The sequence below is a fragment of the Tremella mesenterica genome, assembly GCF_000271645.1.
Source record: "Tremella mesenterica DSM 1558 unplaced genomic scaffold TREMEscaffold_7, whole genome shotgun sequence".
NCBI lineage: Eukaryota > Fungi > Basidiomycota > Tremellomycetes > Tremellales > Tremellaceae > Tremella > Tremella mesenterica.
In genome coordinates, this window is record NW_006711231.1 from 750,371 (window position 1) to 774,077 (window position 23,707).

The following is a 23,707-nucleotide window of genomic DNA, read 5'->3' on the forward strand; positions in this document are numbered from 1 at the left end:
GAAGGCTGTGCTTGGTTGCCAAGTTTGGTAAGGAGTCAGAGTGGGGAAAGTGGGGGGAGGGGAGGGGAGGGAAGGTGCTCATTTGCTCATTTGCAATTACTCTTGCTTCAGCCTGTTGTTACATGCTAGGCATAGATCCTAGACTGGATGATGCTCTATCTCATGTGCAATGGTACTCAGCTCTTAGGCTATGCATAATCTGTAAAGCAAGTATCGTGGGGGGGAAGAGGGAGGGAAGGAAGACAAGGGGCCCCGCGTAGTAGTATTCTATGGCGCGCGCGAAGGGCCATTCGATTTTTTTTTTCCTCACCCAGATTTTTTTTTCAGATGGTATAATCCAAAACTTCTCCTCCCTACAACTCCACAATGCATGCAGCTACAGCCTTGAAAATTGAAGGGTGTACTCCTGACACCTTGATGCATCATCTGTCACAATATGAAGCTCTCAAGTGACCCAAGAGAGTAGATCACTTGATTCGATATTTTGATGTGGGGCCCCAAGGGGGGATCGACCCAATGTGGCACTTCCTTCTCACCACCCCCAAATATCACTAAAATATCATTCTGTCATCACTTACCATCTCCATGGTCTTCTTTGAGGCATGCAGACGCCCGAGAAGGCTCTGGATAGGTTTCCTTCTCTTACAGTAGGAATTTGATGCATTCAGCTACCTCCTGTGAAACAGGAGATGGAGAAAGGCTGTTTTCCTCCTTATAGAGAACCTATAATTTGAAGCGTCTGATGTAGGCTGTTTGCATGCATCTAGATAGCACCAAAAGATACATCTAGGTGCACTGAGCTATGTTCAAAAGAGATCTCCTCAATACCTGCAATATTGACTGAGATAGAGGGAGAAGAAGATCATCATGCATGCTCTTCCTGAAGAAAAAAAAGCGTGCAGATGAAAAAAATCAAAAAATCGAATGGCCCTTTCCGCGTTCCATAGTATTCCCCTGCTTAGGCTACGGGTATCAATTAACTTGACCTCCTCCCTCTACCTACTACTCTTGTCATTGTCCAAATCACACTAGAACCAGCTCAATCTGTCGACAAAACCATCTCAACGAAATGTCCAGAGATCCTTATGTAGACGTCAAGCGGTATGTCCTCTTCTACTCTGTTCCTCTCCGCCTTGAGCTTCTCCTTCACATCATCTCGACCCGCCGACCTGAGCCCTTTTACTGACGTCTCGCAATACTCGGACTGTCAGGAATAAAGAATACTATCAGAGGACTCCAGTCGACCCATGGAAGAATAATAACACAGAAAGATGACATTGAAGGAAATTGCGGAAGAGAAAAACAGAGAACACCTCTGACAAACAGAGAAATCGAATCATCCCTCTCATCTCTTCAACCCCTCACAAACCAGTTCGATCGTCTCTCTTCTCAACCATCTACATCAGCGTACATCGAAGTGAGGGATCAGGTTCGTGAGACTCTTGCATTACTAGAAGCCGACTTGGAAGATCTTGATGAGAGTGTGAGGGTTGTAGAAGCTACCGGAGAAAGATGGGGGATAGGTGAAGAGGAAGTGAGACGGAGGAGGGGGTTTGTAGAGAAGGTCAAGAGGGAAGTAGACGTGAGTTCATTGGCTCCTTCTCCATCCCGATTCTTCATCCAGCCAGGTCTTTTCTTCACTTTGACGACGGAGAAAAAGCAAGCTTGAAGATGGTGGTGCTCGGAAGTTCAGGGGAATGAATTACGATGAATGGAATGTTTTCGAGAAGTTTTGGAGTTGATGGACTTGGGGGTGACAGTAGTATGATCATCAATAGATCGAAGAATAGCTGGACTTTGGGTGTAAGAACAAGTATTGATCTTTAGAAAGTGAGAAATAAACTTTCTACTTCTCCTAAAGGAAAACAAAGAGCGAAATATCAAGATCATCCCGAAGATTTAGAAGCACAAAATGATAACGAAGTTGAGCGTTGGGAGAGGGAAGAACAACAAGTTTGTCATGATTCCTTCTTCGACTTGTTTCATCTTCCACCCAGATAATTATATGTTCTAAAATGGTCATCCGGGTTGGACTGAAATACCAACAGGCCAATGCCCGTTTGGTGCAGCTCCAACCCCATAGATTCAGAAGAGTCTAATCGTCACCTTGTCCCTGTGTGGGGAAGGGAGAGAGAGGGGATGAGATTGGTCGTCCACTTCTTGTACTTTAGAATTTTGACCATAGCTCATTTTCAGGTCCTGCTACAACGGCAAGATGATACACTGGGTGTGATCGCAGGTACACTCAATACCCTCGCCAGTCAAGCAGGGTTGATAGGTCATGAAGTTGTTGATCAGAATGTGTACGTTTTCATCTCTCTCATCCCTCATCTCGCATCTGATCTCTCTACTCTCACTCATACCGCAAAACTCATCATCCAATGTCTCATAAGCCCTGCCCCAAACCTTCCCGTCTCATGGCTCATGATACCCGTCAAACCTACCAGTTGACAGAAAATGAGTGATCCATTAAAGACCTGAAGTGCTCACCAGAAGAATGTTAGATGATTTAGGGACGAGAGTTGATCATACTGATTCCCGACTGCGAAAAGTACAAAGAACGATGCAAGATTTTATACGGCGTAATGAGGGTCAGTCTTGTTCCTTGCCCTCTTCTCCCCCACTCTTCCCTACCATCCTATCTCCCAGTCTCACACTCTACTGCCACCTTTCGAAAGGATGTCCATGCTCAGATAAGAGAAAGAAACGAGAAGCCTGTTAAATAAGATTATATCTGACAAACAGAAACAAGATCCGGTTGGTGTATCTGTATCCTCATAGTAGTCCTTATCATACTTCTTATGGCTGTCATCCTCACCTAAGCCAGTTTGTAGTAGGACATAGAAATCATACATATCATCCGGAGTTTAGAGTTGTACATGTTACATAGCATCTGCATAATTCTCTTTACGAAAGCTTTGAATATCTTCGTCACATGTCATTCTTACAAACCGCTGGCTCAGGGGAATCATTCGTGAGAAGGACGAAAGTCTAGTTGACTGACGATGAGGGGCCAAACTGCGGTCAGAGAGTCATCCATCGTACATCAAAGCATTTGTTCATTCCTAACATGATATATCCCAAACCATCAGAATGACCGGTCCGTCCATGAGACCGATGATCACACGGCCACTCGGATGCTTGACTTGTTTGAGTAAAATAAAGCAAACGTGAATCCTGAAGGATTGAAAGCGATGAATGACTCACCTTCTTCAAACCCAACATGTTTACCTACCCTTATCTGTTGCCAAATCTGCATCATCGTCTCGGACTTTTTGATTTCTGACCAATGTTTGAGGAAGAAAGCGATTTGAACCTGTCCATCAGTATCCCTACACAATTTATTATCCAACCTTTCACAAAATCTTCCAAGCTTGTCACCTCCCATCCAGGTCCAAAGACAAGAGCGATGATAAGAATTTATATGAGATTTGTATCTGTAAAAGGAGAGCTCAAATTACCTTCCTTATATCCTCATACGTGGAAGAAAACCTGCTAAAGACCTCCGCGGGTATACTTTGAGCCGTCATACCCGCACAAATATGTTGAAAAGCTCTCAATTTGAGAGCTGGTAAATCCAACTTATCCGCCAACCTATATACAGCTTTGGCCGAAACAGGTCTAGGTCCCAATTCATCAGGTTCATAATTCTTTTCTTCCAACCATTGTTTGATCCATTGTCTTCTCGTTTTCGGATCACCAGGTGTGAGTCTAACATTTTCGAAAGAAGAAGTGAGAGGAGCGAAATATATAGTATCGGTGTATAACCAATAAAGTATATTCCACCAAGTACTCCATGCAGCATCACGTACCATGACTTTCATTTTTTTAGGACCTGGTACATCTCCTCCCATTCCTATATCATCGACAGATTGACGAGTCGTAGTTCCTCTTATTGGTGGAAGAGGTATATCTTCTTCTATAGTGATATCCGCTATACCTTCACCTGTCATAGGTTCATCAGGTAGATCAGGACGTTCAATGATAGATTGATCCCGATTTTCAGAAGAGGATGGGGGGTTTTCAAGATCGACAGGTGGTAAATCACCTGTTGTACTTGATCTACGAGGTTGAGGTGAAGTTTGAATTTGTGAAGGTGCTTGAGGTAGAAGAGAAGTACGAGATAAATTGGTGTGAAATGGTACGTTTGCGAGATCCGCAGCTTCATCTTCTACGTCTGAATCAGAGAGTAAATCAATTTCTTCGTCATCTTCAAATTGTTCTTCTACAATACCTTCTGCTTCTTTGTATCCACCTTCACAGAGGGCTTCGAAATAATCTACTCGTGAAAGTATCCTTTTGTTGGCGTAAATCCTTCGAGGTGTTCCACCGGTTGTTTCAAATTTCCGAGATCTAGCAGGAGGGATGATAAACTCCACATCGGAATATACTGAGATTAGTTTCCCAGACGACATTCGACAAGAATTAATGATTGCAAAAGATATGTCTGCTCAAGGAGAGATGTTGTAGCAGACACATGTGTAAGAACTCACAAGGATCATCCAACAACATTCCAACACCTTCAATAAGTTCCTTAGGAACGACTTTCTTCAATCCTGCACCTGCTGTGGTTCCACCTGCCACACCCCCACTGGCACCTCCCCCACCCGACCAAGCGCTCAAACCTCCGCCCGAGCCCACTGATTTCCCGCTTGGAGTAACATTCGCAGCAAAATCAACTTTTGAGGGGATACCCATACCTAACCACCAACCTGCGGGTGGTTGAGGTTGAGCTTGTATGGTACAGATGACGATGAACTCGTCATTGGTGAGAACACTATGATGGTGGAATAATTGATCACGCTTGGCAAATTGTTGCCATCCCCAATTAGCGGTCTTGACTGCAAAAGTATGATCTGCCGCGTCTTTCGAAGCTAAAGTTGCAAGCTTTTGAGTACGTTCGTCAATGGTGGTAGATTTGATTTCAAAGCGGAACCACCAGAGACCACGTCGGGTCCACTTTCCACCGACGGCTTGATCTTTTTCGTACTGCGTGGGCTGGGTGTGAGTTTGAAACCCTAAACCATGATTCATCCCCATCTCTACCTTGTGCTATTCGTTTTGAAGGTTCATAAGTCACGATGTTGCGATGCAAATACAATACGTGAACAAGTGATGAGATAGGAGGAATGGACGTACCACACATGAGAGGTACAAAGAAGCATAGTCTCCCCCAGCGACACCAGAATTAGGATACCATAAAACTTCCCAAAGATTATCAGCGTCGCCAAACACAGCAGATTTGATACATTTCCTTGTCTCATCAGTCAAGATAAGTAACATCAAAAAAGAACATACGATTTACTCTCTCCTCTACTCTGTTCGTACATCGCTTTAAGCCCACTCAGCCTCCATTCTAAACATACAGAAGAAGTCTCTGCAAATTCAAGCTGAGACGCAGAAGAAGGAGCGGCAGGTGCTGTCATTCCGGGTTGAACTGGGTCATCAGTGCGAGCCACATATAAAAGGGGGGGGGGGAAGAACAGACCTTGGGCATGATCCCTGGGCGCGTAAGGAGGAGGGACATTGGACATGATTGGCGGAATTCTTGATAAAGACGGACGAGAAGGAGGAGAAGAAGGCCGGGGGAACATGTGCTATAGAGTTGAAGGGGTTGATGAGAAGTAAGTCAAAGAGTAGAAGGAAGGAGAAGATGCCAAGGTCATCTTGGGATATGTATGACGAGCGCCGAACGACAATCTCTTCCGACGCGTTCTTCCTCTCATTTTTACTTCTTTACCATACATACACTATTTTCTCACACTTTATACAAGGGCTCAGAGGTAGTCTCGAATATCAAGATGGACGATTCAGGTCCATCTCGACCACAACTGCCCACGAACAGCAGCGGTAGTTCTTCCGGTATCGAAATTCTCGACGTTCCTTCACTTCCTCCTCATAAACCTAGACATCGTCCAGGTCGTTCTCGCAAAGCCTCAAAGGTCACAAAGATAGAAGAGAAGAGCGATAGCTCAGATGAGATCGTATTCGTTGCTTCTCGTCTGGCGGATAGATACACGTACCGTTCTACATCTCCCAAGAGTAAATCTAGCAGGTTATCGGCCAAACGAGAGATATCGGAGGGAGTGAAAAAGATTGAACAGGATTCAGAGAAAGGGAAGGCCAAATCAGAACTCAAGTCGGAGAACGAGGGATCAGGAGAAAGTAAAGCGTTCAGACCATTGGTATTGAAACAACCCATGAACATTCCAAAAGATGCTCCACCACCTCCCGCTTGGCTGGGCAAGACGTCTGTGCTCCTTCGACTTCCAGAATGTGTAGTATGTCATAGAAGGTTCAATAAAACTGATTCTGGAGCTGCTCGATGGGTATGTCTATCTTATACGATTCTCTTCCGCCTTTTCCTTCTTCCCACCTCTCACACCCCTTGATCGGATTGCCAAGCTTATGAAATGTCCTCCTCAAGGGCTCAGGAGAGAGTGGAGTAATTTATGAGAGGGTGTCTCTGATGCGGATGGTCGACGATTGACACATAGCGACACATATCCACATGTTTCCCTCCCCTTTTCAAACCTCCCAATCCCCCACCAGACCTCGAAATCCTCATCCATCAAGCCCTTCTGGACCAAGCTTCCCATCGTCCCTCGACTTTATTAGAACATCATACGAATTCTGTCGATTCTGACGATCTGATCGATTTATGCGAAGGTAAATCGACGATCTCCAGACGTAACTCTACAATCTCTGGTTTACATCTCACTACCAATGTCCACCCTCCTGATACCCGTGGGGAAGTATGGGAATCCGAAGTGGGTGGAAGAGTGAGAGATATCGTAGGACGGAGTAGTCCTCCAGTGTCTACATTCTCAAACAAGACTTCTCCTATCCCTAATGGGAGACAATCACCCATATCACCTGTTTCTCCTATCGCACTACCCGGGACTCAGCCTTTGGGGCAATCATCTCTCGCTTTGTCTTACTCCCGATCTTTGCCTGAACCCGTATCTACCCCGTCGAAGTCTTCATCTCCTTCCCCTTCGCCATCCCCGTCTTCAGCTTCGTCATCACGCTCGCTGTCTCGATCTAGGGAAGAGGTTCTACTTCCTCCTTCCAGCCAAAGAGACCATTCCGAGGAGGATCAGGGAGGGGAGGGAGAAAGTGAAGATCCCTTTCTATCATGGGGAGACTCGTATACCGACAGGAGTCTCTCCAGAAAACGAAGTTCGGTCTCTCCTTTCTTTCCAATCAAACGACTCTGTTACAAAACCCACACAATCTCCTCTCCATGTCCCATCTTCTCCTGAAGACATTATTCACATCAACCCCTCTCCAAATTCGCCTAATTCTCCTATCCGGAACCTGACTCCCAAGATATCCAGAAACAGAGATGATAGATCGACCACTCTAACTCCAACGGCATTCGACACAACCCTCATCGCTGATACTCCGGGGGAAATCATCAATGTTGACGAAGATGATTGGGGAGATGATGCCGTACTTACTTGGGATGGACCTATCAAAATCCCAGATTCAGAATCTGAAGACGACGTCATGTCGATATCTTCTCTTGGAGGAAGTTCAGCGGCTTCTATAGCTCCTGAAGAAGCTGGGTTGTCAGGTGATGAATCATGGGGTCGAGAAGCGATGTTGGAATGGAATTATCAAGATGATATTTATCCTACACAAGATACTCTCTCTATGGGATCAGAATCTGAAGAAGAACCTTTGGCTGTCACTCGACTTAAAGGGAAAGAAAAAGAGATGGTCCCCAGAAAAGTCAAAAGTACAGAAAAGATAGAGGAAATGCCAGATTACGTCTCTATGGAATTGAAAAAATTACAGAAGATAGTAGGTGGATATGGTTTTAGACCAAGTACGAATAAAGAAGCTTTGATCAAAATAGCTCAGGATTGTTGGCGATCTTTACATTCTCCCACAGAAGATCAAACGTCTTTCGATGGTGTTGACTCTGATGATGAAGAGGTACAAGATGTTGGCTCTGACCACAAAGACATCGATAATGTTGAAGTTGACGAGGAAAAGAAAGTCAAGAGTAAAGTGACTGGGAAAGGTAAAGGTAAAGGTAAGAGAAAGATGGATGAAGGGGAAGAAGAGGATAAAGTGAAAGGTGGAAGTAGAACGGTCGTTCCTTTTCAAATACTCGATCAACAATTTTATGAAATGATAAAAGGTGATGTTCCATTATGGACCAGGATATTACGATACGAGGTGAGTTGGTGATACGATCTCATCTCCCATTTGTATGTCTCATATCCTTTTGAGATCTCTTCGATCTTTTTCCTTGACGATCATCGTCACTCGAGGATGACTCAGGCGCGGTAAGACAAGAAACAGGACGTACAGTATCAGTACTAGTAGATCGACAAATGGAAAATTGAATACGGAATGATATATGAGATCATGTGAAAGAAATCGAACTGATACTTAGCCTATCCCATTCGAGGAACTCATAGCCAAGTCGATCAGCGTCGGTATCAAAGGTATAGGATGGAAAATACGTCTTAAACGATTCCTCGACCTTCAAGTGAGTTGTCTCATCTTCCCAGAGGAAGCTAATCGTTAGGGCATAACATTCTTCTCCGGAGATCCAACCGGATCACGAAAACGACATTGAGAGTTGTACTATAATCGTTGTTTGCGTTTCTGTCCATTTTATCGCTCGTTGTCCACCGTACACATCTAATATGTCATATTCGTATGCTCAGCTGGTGGCTCATGTTCATGACAATTTAAAATGGTTTCCCATGACAATTCCACATACTCGGGAAAAAATGTCAATTTCTGTATGTTGGGAATGATTTGACAACTTGAGATCGCATACATCTCTACCACATTGCTTCTACTGCTGATTTTTTTCCTCTTCATTCCGACGTGGTACTACTCTTTTACCAACTAGAAGTTCTATTTGATTAGTACCTCATCACCCAGCGTGCCGAAAACAAGCGGATGAGTTTAAGAGAGGATAGCAAAAAGTTGTCCAAAATCACTCACTTCTTTTCCGAAGAAGAAACGACAACCCATTGGGGAAGTATACTTGTTTGACATTTGATGTAAAGTCCTACTCAAGACAGAAGGACCACAAAAGAAAACACCACAATCGGAATCGGGATGTTTATTGGCAATCGATTCGAACACTCTGTCCCACTTTTCTCTCAGCAATTTCTCATCCGTATTGTTGATCAAACTCACATTGGGTCTACCGAAATGAGTAGGAGCTCGAAGTTTTGTGATGGTATCACTTTCCGCTCCGACGTCTTGTACTAGGATATTGTTCATTTTGTCCTCACTGATTATCAGCTTGACTTGACTCATGTGTCATCAACCAATCGAGAGTCGTCCTCCGTCACCGCAGGAGTAGACAGGTGATTGATATCAATCTCCGATCTGGTCTTGGAAGAAGAGTTGAGGACGTCGAGTTTAGTGAGTGAGTTGGGATGACCACTCACTCAATCTTGGCGGTAAGATAGATATGTATCTCGATTCTGTTATCCACATCTTCCGCTTCCACAGCTTGAAGCAAAGAATGGAACCCTGTTCATCAATTCTTGTTCAAATGTTTGGTGGAAAGTCACGTACATTCAGCAGAACCGAAATCCCTGATAACCCAAACAAAATAGACTTTTGATAACCTGGTTTTCTTCTCTTTCCCAAATTTGTTCATACGATACCATATGGACTTGAGGATGGAAGCGAATGGTGTCACGCCGATTCCAGCTGATAATAAGTCATACATATATCTTACTCTCTCACTAGTCGAGTTCATTTAATCAAAGAGGTGACATAGGATCATGACTTACCTCCCACCAGCAGGACAGTCTCGAATTTGGCAAAATCTTCACTGGCCGACCCAAAGGGACTAAGTATGAGCTGAAGAATCATCATGAAGAGGAGTTTCATGCAGCTTACCCATCTATCATTACCCTTGGAAGCACCTAGTTGTCAGAGTTGCGATGATGTGTACCCGATAGGAGCTCACCTTGCCCACTTGAGGTTCTAAAACCTGACCGCCAAATGCACCAGCTCCTTTTTCCGACTTGCCGCCGTCAAGGTTTGCTCCCAGAGCTTTGGCGAAAGCCTTTACGTCAGTAACGATTTTTCTCCTTCAGTCATGGGGAAAGATGGAATGGGGAGTTCCAGTCGGCTTGACGACAGAAGGAAGCCACAGAAAATGCCCACTCACTGTCGTCCAATCACCCGCGATCCTGATATGCACCGAAATGTAATCTTCCTCCGGAGCCGAAGTAAGAGTGAACGGGTGATACTGAAAGTAACTGACCTCGGGACAGTTGACGAAGATGTACTGTCCCGCACGTCGGGTGGTGTTCTCTTTTTTGATCTGAACTTCGAGGACTTTGGACGGATGAAGGATGACTTTGGAGATGTATGTGGCATGACGAGCTACAATCAGTATGCAGCCTCTCAGAATATATCTCACACGTCAAGGACCACACAGTACAGTAGACCGGTTCGAGGTATGATGCATAGGAAGCAAGAGTGAAGTCAGAACTTCCGGGCTCACCTCGAATCTCACGGAACACTCGTTCAGCAATCCACAACGCGCCACCTGGGATCCAATATTTCTGATCCGTCAGCAAGCACTTGGGTGAATAAGTCTAGAACATACCCAAAATACCCCGATCTGCCCTGCGGAACAGAAAGGTGGACGATCAGGTTGAATCATACAGAACATGCCGTGAAGTTGCCAGCCGAGAAAGAAGACGACGAAGAGCTACAATGTCAGCTGAGGGTTCTGTTCTGCGTCATTGCAACTGACGTGGTGAGAATACCAGAAGCTGATGGTCAGCACTCGGCCGCATAAAGCTCAGAACCAGAAGAGATGCTTCGATGCACATACCGCTCAAAATGCGCACGACGACGTTTTTCGATGGCGAACCAGACCATCGTCCCAAGGGCAGCCCACATGATCCATCCTGTCAAACCCGGTCCAGTCCAAAAATTGTACTCGAGAAACCCGACGACACCTCTGGCATGTCAGCTAGCTCTAATCCGACAGGTGTCTCAAGCTCACGTTCCCTGGGCAATAGCTAGGAGGACCTAAATGTCAGTCAGGCAGGAGTATGTATGTTAAGAAGGACAGACTGACAAAGTTACGCATATGGGCGATGGTATGGATGAGAGAGAAAAGGACAATCATCCATGCTACCTGCAGTGATCTATCAGCTCTTTCTTTCCATCACAATGGTCTTCTACCACTCATCCTACTGAGAGAAGGCAGCGAAACACTTCTCTGAGAAAGCAAGGATCGGAGGCGAATGCTAGGATGGGAGGTATGATGGGAGACGTTAGAAGATGGACTTATTATGAAAAGTGATATTCTTGTCTAGAGGTATGACAGTGTTGAGAGGCGTGCGTCGAAGAAAAGAGATGAAATTTCTGCAAACCGGGAAGAGGATGAAGATGACGTCGACTATGAGATTCAGCATGATAATCTTACTTGACTGACTAGCTGAGCTTTCAAAGCAGAGAGCACTTACTGTGTAAAACCTGAGCAGCACCGCGCGCAATGACTAGGGATCAGCCATGTGTACTTACCAAGAGTCGCAACTCACCATAAGTGTAATTGAATAGCGAACGTGCGGTGACAAGATTGTCCTTCAGGTCGTAATGAATGAGAGCAAAGGCAAATGCGACCATGTGGAGTAGAATCCAGAACACCATGAACAGACGTCGAGGACCTAAAGATCAGCACCACACGTCAATAAGTATCCAGAGTCCCGTGGACACAAAGATTCAGGAGATTGTCATATACCATGAACCCACCTTCGTTCACCATCCACTTTGCGAACCTCATCGGCAAACCCCTCACTTGGATACCGCCACTAGGACGAATACTGGTCATAGTATGCATCAACCCCTGAAGTCTCGTCCTCTCCGTCTTGTTACGAGACAGAAAAGTCGGACCACTCGAGATAGGCTTGTCGGCATCCATGTCGGGAGTATTAAACCCCACTCTGGGGTTCTTGAAAGCGTATCCACGAGGAGACAAGACATTGGCAGGAGGACCAGAGTCGAAAGAGAGTTGAGAAGAGCGAGCCACAGGTTTGGTTGCCATTTCTTGAATTTTTTATGTTTGTGGAATCCTGACGAGTAAAGAGGTATTTGAGGTCAAGGAAGAGGTTGTACCGACCAGCGGTGAGTAGAGAAGATGAGATGAGATGAGGGAAAAGATATCAGAGGAAGAAGAAGAGAGATGTCAGTAGTGTGTGAGTATTCTTGGAATACCTGTCGTATGGCGACGGGTGGAGGAGAAAAAGACGGAGGACGGTTGTGGGGGCAGGAACGGGATTGAGCTGTAGCTTGACGACAGGGACAAGTTTGTTGACGACGGCTGCGACTTGAACGGGGATCGTGACGACTAGACAGGAATGTTTCATCTTGAGCTTCGACTGGATCAGTAATTTAGTTTTTACTGCCTTGGCACCGAGGGAGTTGTGAGAGATACCTTAGGTGAATGAATTGCCTAGGGTAAGTAGGTCGATGAAAAGAAGATGACAAGTTGGTGATGAGGATGAATGACCGGAAAAAAGAAAGTAAATCAATCACTCACGTCAAATCGACTCACTATACCTTACGCTTTGTATCTTCCTCATCATCATGGCCATTCAAATGGATGACCCGGGACCTTCAACAGGTCCATTCACACTATCTCATACACTCACAGGACATGCTAGATCAGTCACTGCTCTTAGATTCACTCATGACAATTCTCAACTTCTCTCCGCTGGTCTGTTCCTCCTTCTCAATTTACCGCTGACCGCTGATGTTCAGGTGCTGATGGCTATGTTCACTTCTGGTATGCCATCTTGTCTTCAATGTTCTCATGATAACGACCAGGGACTCTAAATCTGGACAACACCGACGTTCCATTCGATGTCATACCACAGGTCAGCCATGCACATCTCACTCACCCCTTGGTAGATCATTAAACAAAGAGCTGATGAATATAGGCATCAACGATCTTTCCATCTCACCCGATAATTTATACTTTGCTACGGCTTCCGATGACTCCTTATCCCTGATCTTCCCTATTTCCCCCACTCCTTCTTCTGAACCATACCCTACCGGTCGTTCACGCCCAATACGAATCCTTCATTCTCACACTGCCGCCGTACTCTGTGTGGCTTTCAATCCAAAGGGAAATCTACTGGTAACGGGTTCATTAGACGAGAGTGCTATACTATGGGACATAGCCGCCGGTAAACCTTTGAGAACACTACCAGCTCATAGTGAGGCGATATGGAGTGTTGACTGGGACAGAGAAGGTGGAATGGTCATGACGGCCAGTGCGGACGGCTTGATGTGAGTCAAACGATGCTCCTTCATTTTCAATTTTACTAAATGACAGTCGACTATGGGACACCATCGCAGGACAATGTCTACGGACTTTTGATAATGAAACGAATTCCCCAGTGTTAGTCATATCTCCTCCGCCCGTCACTATGTACTGCTTTATCAAGCCTACCTCCTAGCTTGGATACAGAGCTCACATGGTAGTTCGCACGCCTCTTTCACCCCGTCACCTTTCTTCCTGCTCTCAACCTCCCTATCATCAACAATCAGAGTGTACGGGATTTACAACAGCAAAGTTCTCAAAACCTTAGCCTCACCAGCGTATATCAACGAGAAATACCCATGTCCAACTTACGTCTTTGCTTCACCTGAACAAACGTCAAATGAGTACCCCAATGGAGAGGTGTATGCGGAAGGAGAGGACGGATCGGAATGGATGAGGGGTCCAATAGAACAGGCCTTGGTGGTGGCTGGGAGTGAGAATGGCAACGTTGTGCTTTGGGATCTGGGTAGCAAGAAGACTGCTCAGGTTCTGGGTGGACATACGAGACCTGTCGTCGCTTTAGCGGTGAGCTGACAAGGCTTGTAGGAGCATCTGCTAATGTTCTAGGTTTCAAGCGATGGAAAGATAATTGCTAGTGGAAGTTTGGAGCCTGAGAATAGTATAAAAGTATGGATAGCTAAATGAATCATGTCGTGAATCACATTGCTTCATAGAAGTAGACTTCCGCGATGGACGTCCGTCCTACTAAAGGCATCCGACATCCATGGTATCGTTCAAGAAGACAGGCGATGGGATATATAGATTGAACAGGTTATGCATTACTCACCTCATCCTGTATCTCACAATCTCACTCCCTTACCTCTCAATCCTCTCCTAACATTCTCCACCCAATCCTTATCCTCCCTATCAACCATGACGAATTCCCCTCCTATTTTCCCTGTACTCAAACCTCCCTGCGTCTGACTGGCCAACCCTGCCTGACTTACTGGTGTTCCGTTCAATTTCGCTGGACTTGCACTGTTATCGTCATCAAAGAATAGCCCCGTTGAGCTGGGTGCTTCGGGAGTGAGGTTCAAGGCTTTAGCCGTAGATGAGGATAAAGGACTTGCTCGACCCTGTCTCGTTTGTGTCGGAGTAGATAACGATTGTCTTGAAGTTGATTGTGGTATGTTGATGAGAGAATTTCTGAGTGGTATTTCCTTATTGAAGGGGGAAGAGGATGGGGAGGAAGATGGACGTGTCTACATGTTTAGTGTTCATTCATTTTTTGACCAAAAAGATTACTCACGAGAGGAGAAGACATCTTTGCAGGGGTCAAGTTGAGGGTTGATGGCGTTGAAATTGGAGGAGGAGGGTAAAGAAGGTTCGTGGTGGATTCAAGGATATTCCATAACATTACACATCCTAGTGATGTTTCTGAAAAGTCAGCATGACATGTTGTAAGTGTCAAAATGAAGTACTGGTGATGAAATGTATGGGATAATGATGATGAGTAAACAGAAGACATACCAAGTCCCCAAAAGATCTTACGGATGTATCCTCTGTGCCAATATTCATCCCCAAATTGCTCTAGACCTCGTCTGAGGGCGGTGTAGGGTGTGAAGAGTCGTGAGATGACAAGGAGGAGAAAGAGCAGAAAGATGTTTGACTTCAGTCGGGCAAGAGCGAGAGATCGGGGGAGAGAAGCGAATGGGCCCATGTCAATTTACGTGGAGCGTTTCAGTTGTCTTCCCGTGGTACCCGTGGTACCGTAGTCGGATGAGGCCCCGTAGCTCGCAGAGAAAAGCGCCCGTGAGAGATGCAATAAGAGAATGCAATCGATGATTCGACACGGAAATCGTACTTAGTATAAGTCACTTAAACTTACCTGTATCACTTTCAAAAGACCGAATTGGTTTTTAGGCGCACCTCGAGAATTCGATCACTCATGAGAAAGTCTGACTCGTGCAGTAGGCTGAAATGGCAGCTCGTTATATCTTCCTGGAAACCAGACAACCAGAATGCATACGGCCGCTGAGCTAGCTTCTGAAACGAGATGTATTAAAGTAGGAAAATTTTTGAGGACGCAGGCGAAGTGTCCGAGTGGTTATGGAGCTGTGTTAAGGCCGCAGTGCGAAAGCGCGTGGGTTCGAGTCCCACCTTCGTCAGTATCTTTTGACCCCATTTTCAATGGTAAATACCTTTGTAGGGTCTACTCTTTATGCAGCTCTAGCTTTTAGGGACGTGTATGAATCACCCCGTGACAGATTAAAGTTGAAACGGGTCAGTTTTGGCTGCGGGCGGACCAGAGCAGGCTGAGGCGATCTTAACCGCAACGACAAAGCTCGCCGCGCAGAACCCCATCGCTTCTTGGAGCCGCACCTCTACAATAGACACACCTATCTACCATGACTTGAATCAAGATGAGCATACTCTCTCCCCTAGCAGCGGGTACGCCTCTGCTGTTCTCTCCCTCTCCTTCTCGATCCTCCATCTCACCCTTTCCTGCCACCATCAGCTCCCCTCTCATCTCTCCTCGGCCAACCATGAGACCCCGCTTCGAGAGATCTCGCACCTCGCAAACCCTCCGAGGAGTCTCCGACCCATTCCAAGAAGGATCTACGATTTCGGTCAATCAACCAGTGGGAAGTTTATCGATCAGTCCTTCCAGTCGAGATGTGTGTCTGGCGAGTAGGAAGGGATTGTATATCTTGGACTTGGCCAATTTGAACAATACACCGAGGTTCATTCCTCAAGGTGGGACTTGGCAAATAGCAGAGTGAGTGTCAACCTCATGTTTGTCCCTCCCGTCATCTGACTCGATGTCAAACGGAACAAAGAAGAACAGTCGCTGCTGAGGCCTTGACGTGATATACTAGGAGTGTCTTACCGTCGAGTGGAAGTGACGAGAAGACTCTTCTGGAAATGTAGACTGACAACACAGCTGTCAATGGTCACCTCATCCCTCAACCTCAAATCTGATCTTATCGACCTCTTCACAAAAGCTACTGGTATGGGATCTCTCCGCTCCTAAAGCTTTACACAGCTCTATCGATGCTCATTCCCGCGCCATAACCGATATCAACTGGCATGCTCGTGACCCGAATCTCATGGCCACTGTATCGATGGATGCAGGTATTCGAGGTTGGGATTTACGTACCGGTGATATCCCCTTTATGCGTTTATGCGCTTGGGGTGCAGCTGGAACACAAGTCAAGTGGAATCGTCAACACGAACACATTTTAGCTACTGCTCATGGTAAAGAAGTAGTTGTATGGGATACTAGAGTGAGTTCTGATTTTTCTTCTACAGATCATTAATTCAATAATGTTATGACGGAAATTGATAAAGTAGAAAGGTTCGGTTCCTGTCGTTTCTATCAAAGCACATGATTCTAAAATATATGGTATCGATTGGGATCGACAATACCGAAATAAAATAGTAACATGTTCTCTTGATAAGAAAATCAAATTTTGGACTGTTCCTGAACTCGGTGGAAGTGTTTCGACAGATGATTTTTATCCTTCCATCCCTGCTCCTTCCCAACCCACAGCAATCATATCTACTCCTTATCCCGTTTGGAGAGCTCGTAATTTACCTTTCGGTCATGGAGTTTTAGCTCTACCACAAAGAGGTGAAAAATCTTTACAGATGTTCGGAATGGATTCTCAAGTTCCCGTGGAAACTTTTGAAGGTCATGATGATGTCGTTAAAGAATTTGTTTGGAGATCAAGGGGAGGTGATGATCTTAAGTTTGAAGATCGAGAATTTCAACTTGTCACTTGGTCTAAAGATCGGACATTGAGGATATGGCCTGTTGGATCAGATATAACAGAACGAGTTGGATATAAATATGGGGATCCCATAGAAGTCTTAATATCGCGACGTGGTGCGGCCGATATCACTTATACACAAATTCCAGATGAAAACCTTTCGAACAATGTACCGAAACCAATCCTTCAAAGTGGGATAGCGAAGCTTAAACCGACCAAACCGGAAGCGGGGATGACACGAGGTGGAGGGAAAGTTAGAGGAATGGATCAATTGGAATGGTTAACTAAAGTAGTGGAGAATAAAGCTTCACCAGAATCTAGTATGTTACAATCTAGATTAGGAAGTTTGAGTAGACCTGTCAGTAGACCACAAAGCACGGAAGGAAAGTTTGATTGGATGAGTTTGAAAGATGAAGTTATCATGGTTTCTAAATTGTTTTCAAGACAGAAAATCAATTTCGAAAAGGTATTTCTACATAAGTTTTGAATTGAGATTGACAAAGCTGAAATGTAGATTGATTTGAATCATCGGAAACTGACCATATCTGTGAATGGACCATGGGCGAATGGAGATCGTATGGCATTCATGAGGATTCATTGGTCATTCCCATCAAATTATCCTTATTCAGAACAGATTCCCACTTTCGAATTAGAGAGTAATCCTACTATATCAACATTTACCAGAACGAAGATTGTGACTACTATCAAAGAACTACGAGCGGAACATCGACAATGTCTCATTTCTACCATTGGATTCCTCATAGGGGCTCATGCGCGGGGGAGAAGAGCGGTAACGGAGGATAGTGAAAGTGAAAGTGATGAAGATATAAATATTGGGAATGATGTTCCAATGCTTAGACGAATTTCAGGTGCTACTTTTGGACCTAACGGTCAGTCTTCCTTCAACTTTAAATCCTTTCTTTTTAAAGATATTTTATCAATAGACACTTATATATCAGGTCAATTGGTATGCTTTTTCCCTAAACAAACAGTTTTACCTCGAACTAGAGCAACTTCAAGATCTCCAAGTGTACCTCCAAACGATCGAGAACCTTTAGCACGTGCAATGTCCGCTTTGGCTCATTTAGAGAATCCACGATTAAGATCTTCTCTTCGTGCAAAGGTGAGTAAATTCATGAGGAATGATAAAAGATCAACGGGTGATTGATGATAGGCTCGACTTCTCCGTATTACGCCACCGGTACAAGTTCAAGCAGGATCAACAATGACCATACATGATGTTTCATTTCTTGGAAATCCTGATGCCAATCTGGCAGCTGTATACGGTATGGATCTACAGGATAACTTGTTACATGCTATTCAACATGTACGTTTGGATCATGCGGAAATTTGGGCTACATTGAAGGGATTGTTAAATGAACCTCCACCACCTTATTCACAATTACCACCTTTGGAAAGACCACATGATCCTTGGCGTGAAAGAGCATTATGGGAGCAAGCTATCACTCATCGACGAGCAATGTTTGAGTTACTGTGAGTTCACCTGACCCGACCTTCCCACCATGCCTATCTCTGTTCTATTACTTGGATAGATCGAACATGGAACTAATCGATAGTCTTGTGGAATTGATCAAACAAAGAGACTTTCAAATGATCGCCTTGATCTCATGTATCGCTCTATCCCACATGCGTTCCAATCCCCCACCTCCACTCCCTAGACCAGAACCTTCACCAGTACAAGATTACTTTACTCTCCCACCATCTTCTTCTAATCCTATTCGTAAGCGTTCTGGTCTTACATTTTCCGGACATATTTCTCCCGGTAGATCTATCCGTAATTCCGCTTTTTCAGCATTATCAAGTTTCTCTCAAATGGCAACTGCCAATTCATCTACTTTTTCCTTACGAGGATCATTAGGAAATCCGACTCCACCTTTACCTCCTAATTCAATTCAAGGAATAGGAAGCGGTACAGTAACACCCAAAGATAAAACTTCTTTCGACGTAACTTTCCCTTCTGTTCATACTCCTTTAGGAATGAGTTACGAAGAACATCCTCCTATACCAGTACCCTATCATTCACCTCGACATCGTCCTCCGAGTGGAACGGGTAGTGTCACAGGTGCATCGGCAAGTCCAACACGTATGACACCGTTGAAAACTACTTCTGTATCCGCATCTTACGATTCGGGCGAAATCGGAAGTTTAGAACAAAAAAGAAGTTTGACAGATCGTTCTCTTCCAAGTTCGGCAGAGAGACCACATAAAGTCTCTTTCTCCGATTCGAGTTTTCGACAAGAACAACAGATTTTACAACCGAATCGAACGAAGAAGAGGATTTGTCGTTTGAGATCGGATTTTCCGAGAGATATAACGGAAGGATTGATAGGTGATCAATGGATGCCTTTGCTGGAAGCTATCAAATTGGCTTATTGCGATTTTCTCCTTCGTTGTGGGTTATTTGGAAAGAGAACAATGTTGATGCAATGGGTGTTTGTGATTTCGAAAGCTGGAGAGGTGGCAAGTGGGGATATTCCTCTACAGAAAAGTGAAGATTCCGGGTCCAAGCGGGGAGATACGATAGGTCAGTACTCATACTCCTTGCGACCCTGTTATGTGTTTCTGGAACAAAAGCTGAGTATGAACAGTGTGTGCGAGTTGTTCAGGAAAAACAGACCAAGATTGTTCGGTATGTCATAAAAACTCTACCAGACCGACATGCGCAGTTTGCAGATTACCCATCAAAGGTGAGCCTTCCGAATCCCGGACATCCCACCGGATTGATGTTGACAATCAGGACTCTCAACAGGCTGTGGTATTTGTACTCATCGCACTCACGCATCATGCTTCAGACTTCACTTCTCGACTGACACCTCGTCAACTCCCACTTGTCCAGCTTGCACATGTAATTGTCTGTCCCGACGAGGAACGTCAATTCCATTCTTACCTCTCTACATTCCTCCTCCGACCTCCCCAACATTAATCGCGACGCCATATGTCAAACCTCAACTCGTTCCCATTTCACCTGAAAAATCACTTCCTCGAGGTCTGGGGGTGATCAACGAGTCCAGCGTGTTGGGTTTGACACCTACGGTCGAGGTGGAGACCGAAGAGGGAGGTGCAATCGGTCCAGCTGAGGATTTGGGGACGGGTGTCTCACCGGCTTCACCACCAGATTTACTCTGGGCAGGTGGACAGATGAGTACGATGGGTCAGGTAGGTCAGACACATCCTGCCAATCCAACCCCAGTGATGATAGATCCGGTGGGAACGGTAAAGAGGGAGACAGGTAGTTCAAGGGCGAACAAGACTGGTGATGTTCGGGACAGTCCCAGTGTGCTTTAGGGTGTAGAGAAGATATATTTAGAGCCTTGTAGATATCTACGAAGGTCTTGTCAATGATGTAACACTTTGTTGTATCCGATAATCTTGGACCCCCACTGCCGGCGCTTGTCTACCCTGTGAGAGGAGGATTCACACCGAGGTGAGTGAAGAGATTATCTGAAGGCCAGAACCGATACATCAATGCTCATCATGTCCATGTCCATCCCAAGGATGTCTCAAACCCTGTTCATCAGTACTTGGCCACATGTTCAAATCCAATGACTGACAATAAGTGCAGCCCCATCTTGTCTACCTTGTCAGCTTAAGTCGGTGACACTGCGATACGAGCTTACCTGGCGCGATAGAAAATGAAGAACCACATTCCCGCACCGAGAGCTTTAGCAAGACCTCGATGAAGTAATGGGGGTGGATGAGGGTGGAATCCTGCCACGAAGTCAGCCATTGACCTCGGTTTGTTGTTTCCTCCAGAACGGATAGAGGAGAACCGCTACGAGGGTATTACTGAATGCCCCGTGAGTCCCAAGGGACAGGTACGTCTACCGCTATCGATACTCCAGGACTTGTTACCCTCAAGGGAAGAGGAGAAGGACTCACCTGCGCCGGCCATGTTGATAGGTGTGACGTATCGAATGTCAATGGTGGCTCTGGCAGAAGAGTACATGGGGAGAAGGTAACGCCGAATAATGCCGGAGTGTGGCAGTCATTTCGTGACCGAAATGGTCTTTGTTCCTCTTCAGTCGAAATGTCAAAATCATCATTTCATCTTCCTTTCTGAACAACATCTTCTCTCTATATCTACTCTTCTCATTCATCCCAAAACATCTTCTCTCACACTATACAAAACATCCCAGTATCACAGAAAACAATTAGACGTTTACAGCTTCACTCCATCATGTCCCTCAACGACCCCGCGGCGGCGGCGGCAGCTGCTTCTTCCTCTGCCATTCCTCTCGAAGAGGTTCAAGTTGATTTGACAAAACTCAATGCTCTCAGTCCGGAAGTCATCAGTAAACAAGCTACCGTATGTTGCTCTTCTTTTCACACTATCCTCCCCCGCATCATGTGCAATTGACTGAAGCGAAGTATGCATATTTGGGCGTGATCCAGTAAAGAGAACAACGCTGATAGACAGATCAACATCGGTATGTGTCAATTCTGTCGACTGCATAGCAAATTGGAAGGTGGCGAGGAGATAAATATAGTGACGCTGACTTAAAAGGAACGATTGGTCATGTCGCGCACGGTAAATCATCTACTGTCAAAGCATTGTCAGGAGTCCAGACGGTTCGATTCAAGAATGAGCTCGAGAGGAATATCACCATCAAGTTAGGGTATGCAAATGCCAAAGTGAGCGTCGTGGTCCTTTCTCCCCCTCAATTTCATGATTTCGAGACTCAACAATTATTTTATCTTGTCATGTACCAACACCCACGGGATTATTTTCACCTCCACCTCGTCGATGGGTACGGTCTCACCGACGACCACACTTCTTAGTGGATCAAATTGACTGTCAGATATTCAAATGCCAAAACCCAAAATGTCCCCCACCATCATGTTACCGTTCCTACCCCTCTAGCGCAGAAGCTAGCCCAAAATGTACTCGGCCAGGCTGCGACGGTCGAATGACGTTGATCAGGTATGTTTCCATCCTCTGTTCAAACTACCCTCAGTATGGCTTACTGATGGTAGACACGTCTCATTTGTCGATTGCCCAGGTCACGACATTCTCATGGCTACCATGTTGACCGGTGCCGCCGTCAGTGAGTGTCTCGAACTCGCTGTATGTGATTCGTTAACAATGTCAGTGAACGGCGCCTTGCTTCTTATTGCAGGAAACGAATCATGTCCTCAACCTCAAACCGGGGAACATCTTGCTGCCCTTGAGATTATCGGTGTGGACCCACACAATATCGTCATTCTGCAAAATAAGATGGACTTGGTACGTGAAAGCGAAGCGGTGGAACATTGCGACAGCATAAAGCGGTTTGTCGAGGGTCAGTCTAGGCCTTTTTCCCATTTGGACACTTGCGGTCACGAAGCTTAGCTATACGACGATGTCCGAAGCTGACGGTGTAGGTACAACAGCAAGATTAGCACCGATAATTCCCGTCTCCGCCCAATTGCGGTTCAACATCGACGCAGTGGTTGAGGCTATCAGTAAAATCGCTCCTCCGAATTACGACTTTTCCGCCGATCCAAGAATGGTGGTCATTCGGTCATTCGACGTCAACAAACCTGGTGCGAGTGTGGAGGAGCTCAAAGGTGGTGTAGCGGGTGGTTCTATCCTGCAAGGAGTGTTCAAAGTGCGTCGAACCGGCCTCCCAATGTGTTCCCGATCTTGGAATCATTGTCATGATCGCAGATGCCCCGTGTTCATAACTGTCCACTTGAATAATCGCATCTCATTGATTCTCCTCATTCGGCCAGCCGGAAAAGTCAATAGTCAGGGGAAGACTGAGCCATGCTGACAAACAGGTCGGACAAGAAGTGGAAATCCGACCCGGTCTTATCACTCGAGACGCTAATGGTGTCTGTACCTGTCGACCTCTTCATTCCCGTATTATCTCCCTCCATGCAGAGCAAAACCATCTTCAATTCGCCGTGCCTGGTGGTCTGATCGGTGTGGGTACTCTGGTGGATCCAGCGTTGTGCAGAGCGGATAGATTGTTAGGAATGGTCATGTCTGCCGTTGGAAGAGGTCCAAGTATATACACTGAGATCAAAGCGGAGGGTGAGTGATTGCTCGTCTTTCCAATCCGACCCGTCTGGGTATATTCAAGCAATGCTCGTCAAGACATCTCACACCCTGAAACGTTGTTCCCCTCTCTCATGTTGTTGGGTTCATGTACGTTGTCTTTCCTCGGCATGAGAATTACCGCAAGGAGGAAGGGAGGTAGAGAAGGAAGGATAAAAGGGGGGAAAGGGGAGGGGTAGACTTGAGAACATTCCGCTGACAAACCCCAGTCTTCCTATTACGTAGATTGTTAGGTGTCAAAACGGATGATTCGAAAAAGGCCAAAGTTTCAAAACTCGTCGTCGGTGAAACACTATTCGTCAACATTGGAGCATCTCAAACCGGTGGTAGAATAATGGCTGTCAAAGGTGGTGATGTCACCATCGCTTTGACCACTCCTGCATGTTGTGAAAAAGGAGAGAAGATAGCTTTGAGTAGGAGGATTGATAAACATTGGAGATTGATCGGTTGGGGCAAAGTGAAGAGTGGTGGTACTTTGGCCGATGTGGTAGAGTGATTAAGAGTAGTCACTGGTCGTATTGGTGTTAGTTGCATATGCATTTCAAAAGGTCTCTCCACCTATTTCTCCTTTTCACCTTTTCTCATACGTTCAACCCT

The 23,707-nt window shown here is 45.6% G+C and overlaps 8 protein-coding genes across 8 annotated transcripts; 5 read left to right on the forward strand and 3 right to left on the reverse strand.

The window, feature by feature from the left end:
• Window positions 1-1,054: 1,054 nt before the first annotated feature.
• On the forward strand, window positions 1,055-2,822 carry TREMEDRAFT_31927 (uncharacterized protein; the record flags this gene model as incomplete). Its single annotated transcript, XM_007005252.1, has 5 exons — window positions 1,055-1,101; window positions 1,327-1,582; window positions 2,197-2,303; window positions 2,497-2,648; window positions 2,746-2,822. Coding segments are annotated over 5 exons (639 nt in total), but the record flags the coding sequence as incomplete, so codon positions are not given.
• Window positions 2,823-2,870: 48 nt separating this feature from the next.
• TREMEDRAFT_44549 (uncharacterized protein) lies at window positions 2,871-5,534 on the reverse strand (the record flags this gene model as incomplete). Its single annotated transcript, XM_007005306.1, has 7 exons — window positions 2,871-3,018; window positions 3,208-3,316; window positions 3,462-4,390; window positions 4,494-4,998; window positions 5,140-5,254; window positions 5,299-5,437; window positions 5,489-5,534. 7 exons carry the CDS (start codon window positions 5,532-5,534, stop codon window positions 2,969-2,971), a joined length of 1,893 nt encoding a protein of 630 aa, XP_007005368.1. The 3' UTR covers window positions 2,871-2,968.
• A 267-nt stretch (window positions 5,535-5,801) lies between these two features.
• On the forward strand, window positions 5,802-8,596 carry TREMEDRAFT_63193 (uncharacterized protein; the record flags this gene model as incomplete). Its single annotated transcript, XM_007005395.1, has 5 exons — window positions 5,802-6,329; window positions 6,498-6,962; window positions 7,333-8,190; window positions 8,411-8,506; window positions 8,546-8,596. The coding sequence occupies 5 exons, from the start codon at window positions 5,802-5,804 to the stop codon at window positions 8,594-8,596; spliced, it is 1,998 nt and encodes a 665-aa protein (XP_007005457.1).
• Window positions 8,597-8,934: 338 nt separating this feature from the next.
• Window positions 8,935-11,842, reverse strand: TREMEDRAFT_32037 (uncharacterized protein; the record flags this gene model as incomplete). The annotated part of the gene is made up of 17 exons (XM_007005262.1): window positions 8,935-9,126; window positions 9,172-9,268; window positions 9,429-9,513; window positions 9,559-9,696; window positions 9,780-9,838; window positions 9,889-9,914; window positions 9,959-10,057; window positions 10,163-10,380; window positions 10,502-10,562; window positions 10,607-10,711; window positions 10,757-10,775; window positions 10,838-10,966; window positions 11,079-11,156; window positions 11,299-11,410; window positions 11,478-11,510; window positions 11,553-11,678; window positions 11,764-11,842. The coding sequence occupies 17 exons, from the start codon at window positions 11,840-11,842 to the stop codon at window positions 8,935-8,937; spliced, it is 1,656 nt and encodes a 551-aa protein (XP_007005324.1).
• A 721-nt stretch (window positions 11,843-12,563) lies between these two features.
• TREMEDRAFT_44550 (uncharacterized protein) lies at window positions 12,564-14,127 on the forward strand. Its single transcript, XM_007005307.1, has 7 exons — window positions 12,564-12,727; window positions 12,772-12,796; window positions 12,838-12,887; window positions 12,951-13,302; window positions 13,349-13,414; window positions 13,498-13,861; window positions 13,904-14,127. The coding sequence occupies exons 1-7, from the start codon at window positions 12,598-12,600 to the stop codon at window positions 13,979-13,981; spliced, it is 1,065 nt and encodes a 354-aa protein (XP_007005369.1). The 5' UTR covers window positions 12,564-12,597; the 3' UTR covers window positions 13,982-14,127.
• Window positions 14,128-15,699: 1,572 nt separating this feature from the next.
• Window positions 15,700-20,355, forward strand: TREMEDRAFT_31990 (uncharacterized protein; the record flags this gene model as incomplete). Its single annotated transcript, XM_007005255.1, has 10 exons — window positions 15,700-16,055; window positions 16,221-16,563; window positions 16,631-17,515; window positions 17,564-17,939; window positions 18,009-18,172; window positions 18,224-18,543; window positions 18,627-18,802; window positions 18,863-19,628; window positions 19,669-19,757; window positions 19,808-20,355. The coding sequence occupies 10 exons, from the start codon at window positions 15,700-15,702 to the stop codon at window positions 20,353-20,355; spliced, it is 4,023 nt and encodes a 1,340-aa protein (XP_007005317.1).
• A 177-nt stretch (window positions 20,356-20,532) lies between these two features.
• TREMEDRAFT_31825 (uncharacterized protein) lies at window positions 20,533-20,797 on the reverse strand (the record flags this gene model as incomplete). Its single annotated transcript, XM_007005237.1, has 3 exons — window positions 20,533-20,577; window positions 20,622-20,643; window positions 20,688-20,797. 3 exons carry the CDS (start codon window positions 20,795-20,797, stop codon window positions 20,533-20,535), a joined length of 177 nt encoding a protein of 58 aa, XP_007005299.1.
• A 331-nt stretch (window positions 20,798-21,128) lies between these two features.
• TREMEDRAFT_39646 (uncharacterized protein) lies at window positions 21,129-23,683 on the forward strand. Its single transcript, XM_007005285.1, has 9 exons — window positions 21,129-21,376; window positions 21,488-21,497; window positions 21,575-21,702; window positions 21,870-21,991; window positions 22,045-22,115; window positions 22,161-22,349; window positions 22,432-22,658; window positions 22,831-23,086; window positions 23,320-23,683. The coding sequence occupies exons 1-9, from the start codon at window positions 21,248-21,250 to the stop codon at window positions 23,604-23,606; spliced, it is 1,419 nt and encodes a 472-aa protein (XP_007005347.1). The 5' UTR covers window positions 21,129-21,247; the 3' UTR covers window positions 23,607-23,683.
• Window positions 23,684-23,707: the final 24 nt, after the last annotated feature.

What these genes read in the sequence shown, in the direction of transcription:
- TREMEDRAFT_39646 (XM_007005285.1), top strand. Translation starts at nt 21,248, where the DNA reads ATGTCCCTCAACGACCCCGCGGCGGCGGCGGCAGCTGCTTCTTCCTCT. An exon ending in GGTCGAATGACGTTGATCAG is followed by an intron (nt 21,992 to 22,044) that starts GTATGTTTCCAT and finishes TACTGATGGTAG; the next exon opens with ACACGTCTCATTTGTCGATT. An exon ending in TCCTGCAAGGAGTGTTCAAA is followed by an intron (nt 22,659 to 22,830) that starts GTGCGTCGAACC and finishes GCTGACAAACAG; the next exon opens with GTCGGACAAGAAGTGGAAAT.
- TREMEDRAFT_44550 (XM_007005307.1), top strand. Translation starts at nt 12,598, where the DNA reads ATGGCCATTCAAATGGATGACCCGGGACCTTCAACAGGTCCATTCACA. An exon ending in TTCTCAACTTCTCTCCGCTG is followed by an intron (nt 12,728 to 12,771) that starts GTCTGTTCCTCC and finishes GCTGATGTTCAG; the next exon opens with GTGCTGATGGCTATGTTCAC. An exon ending in GACCTGTCGTCGCTTTAGCG is followed by an intron (nt 13,862 to 13,903) that starts GTGAGCTGACAA and finishes CTAATGTTCTAG; the next exon opens with GTTTCAAGCGATGGAAAGAT.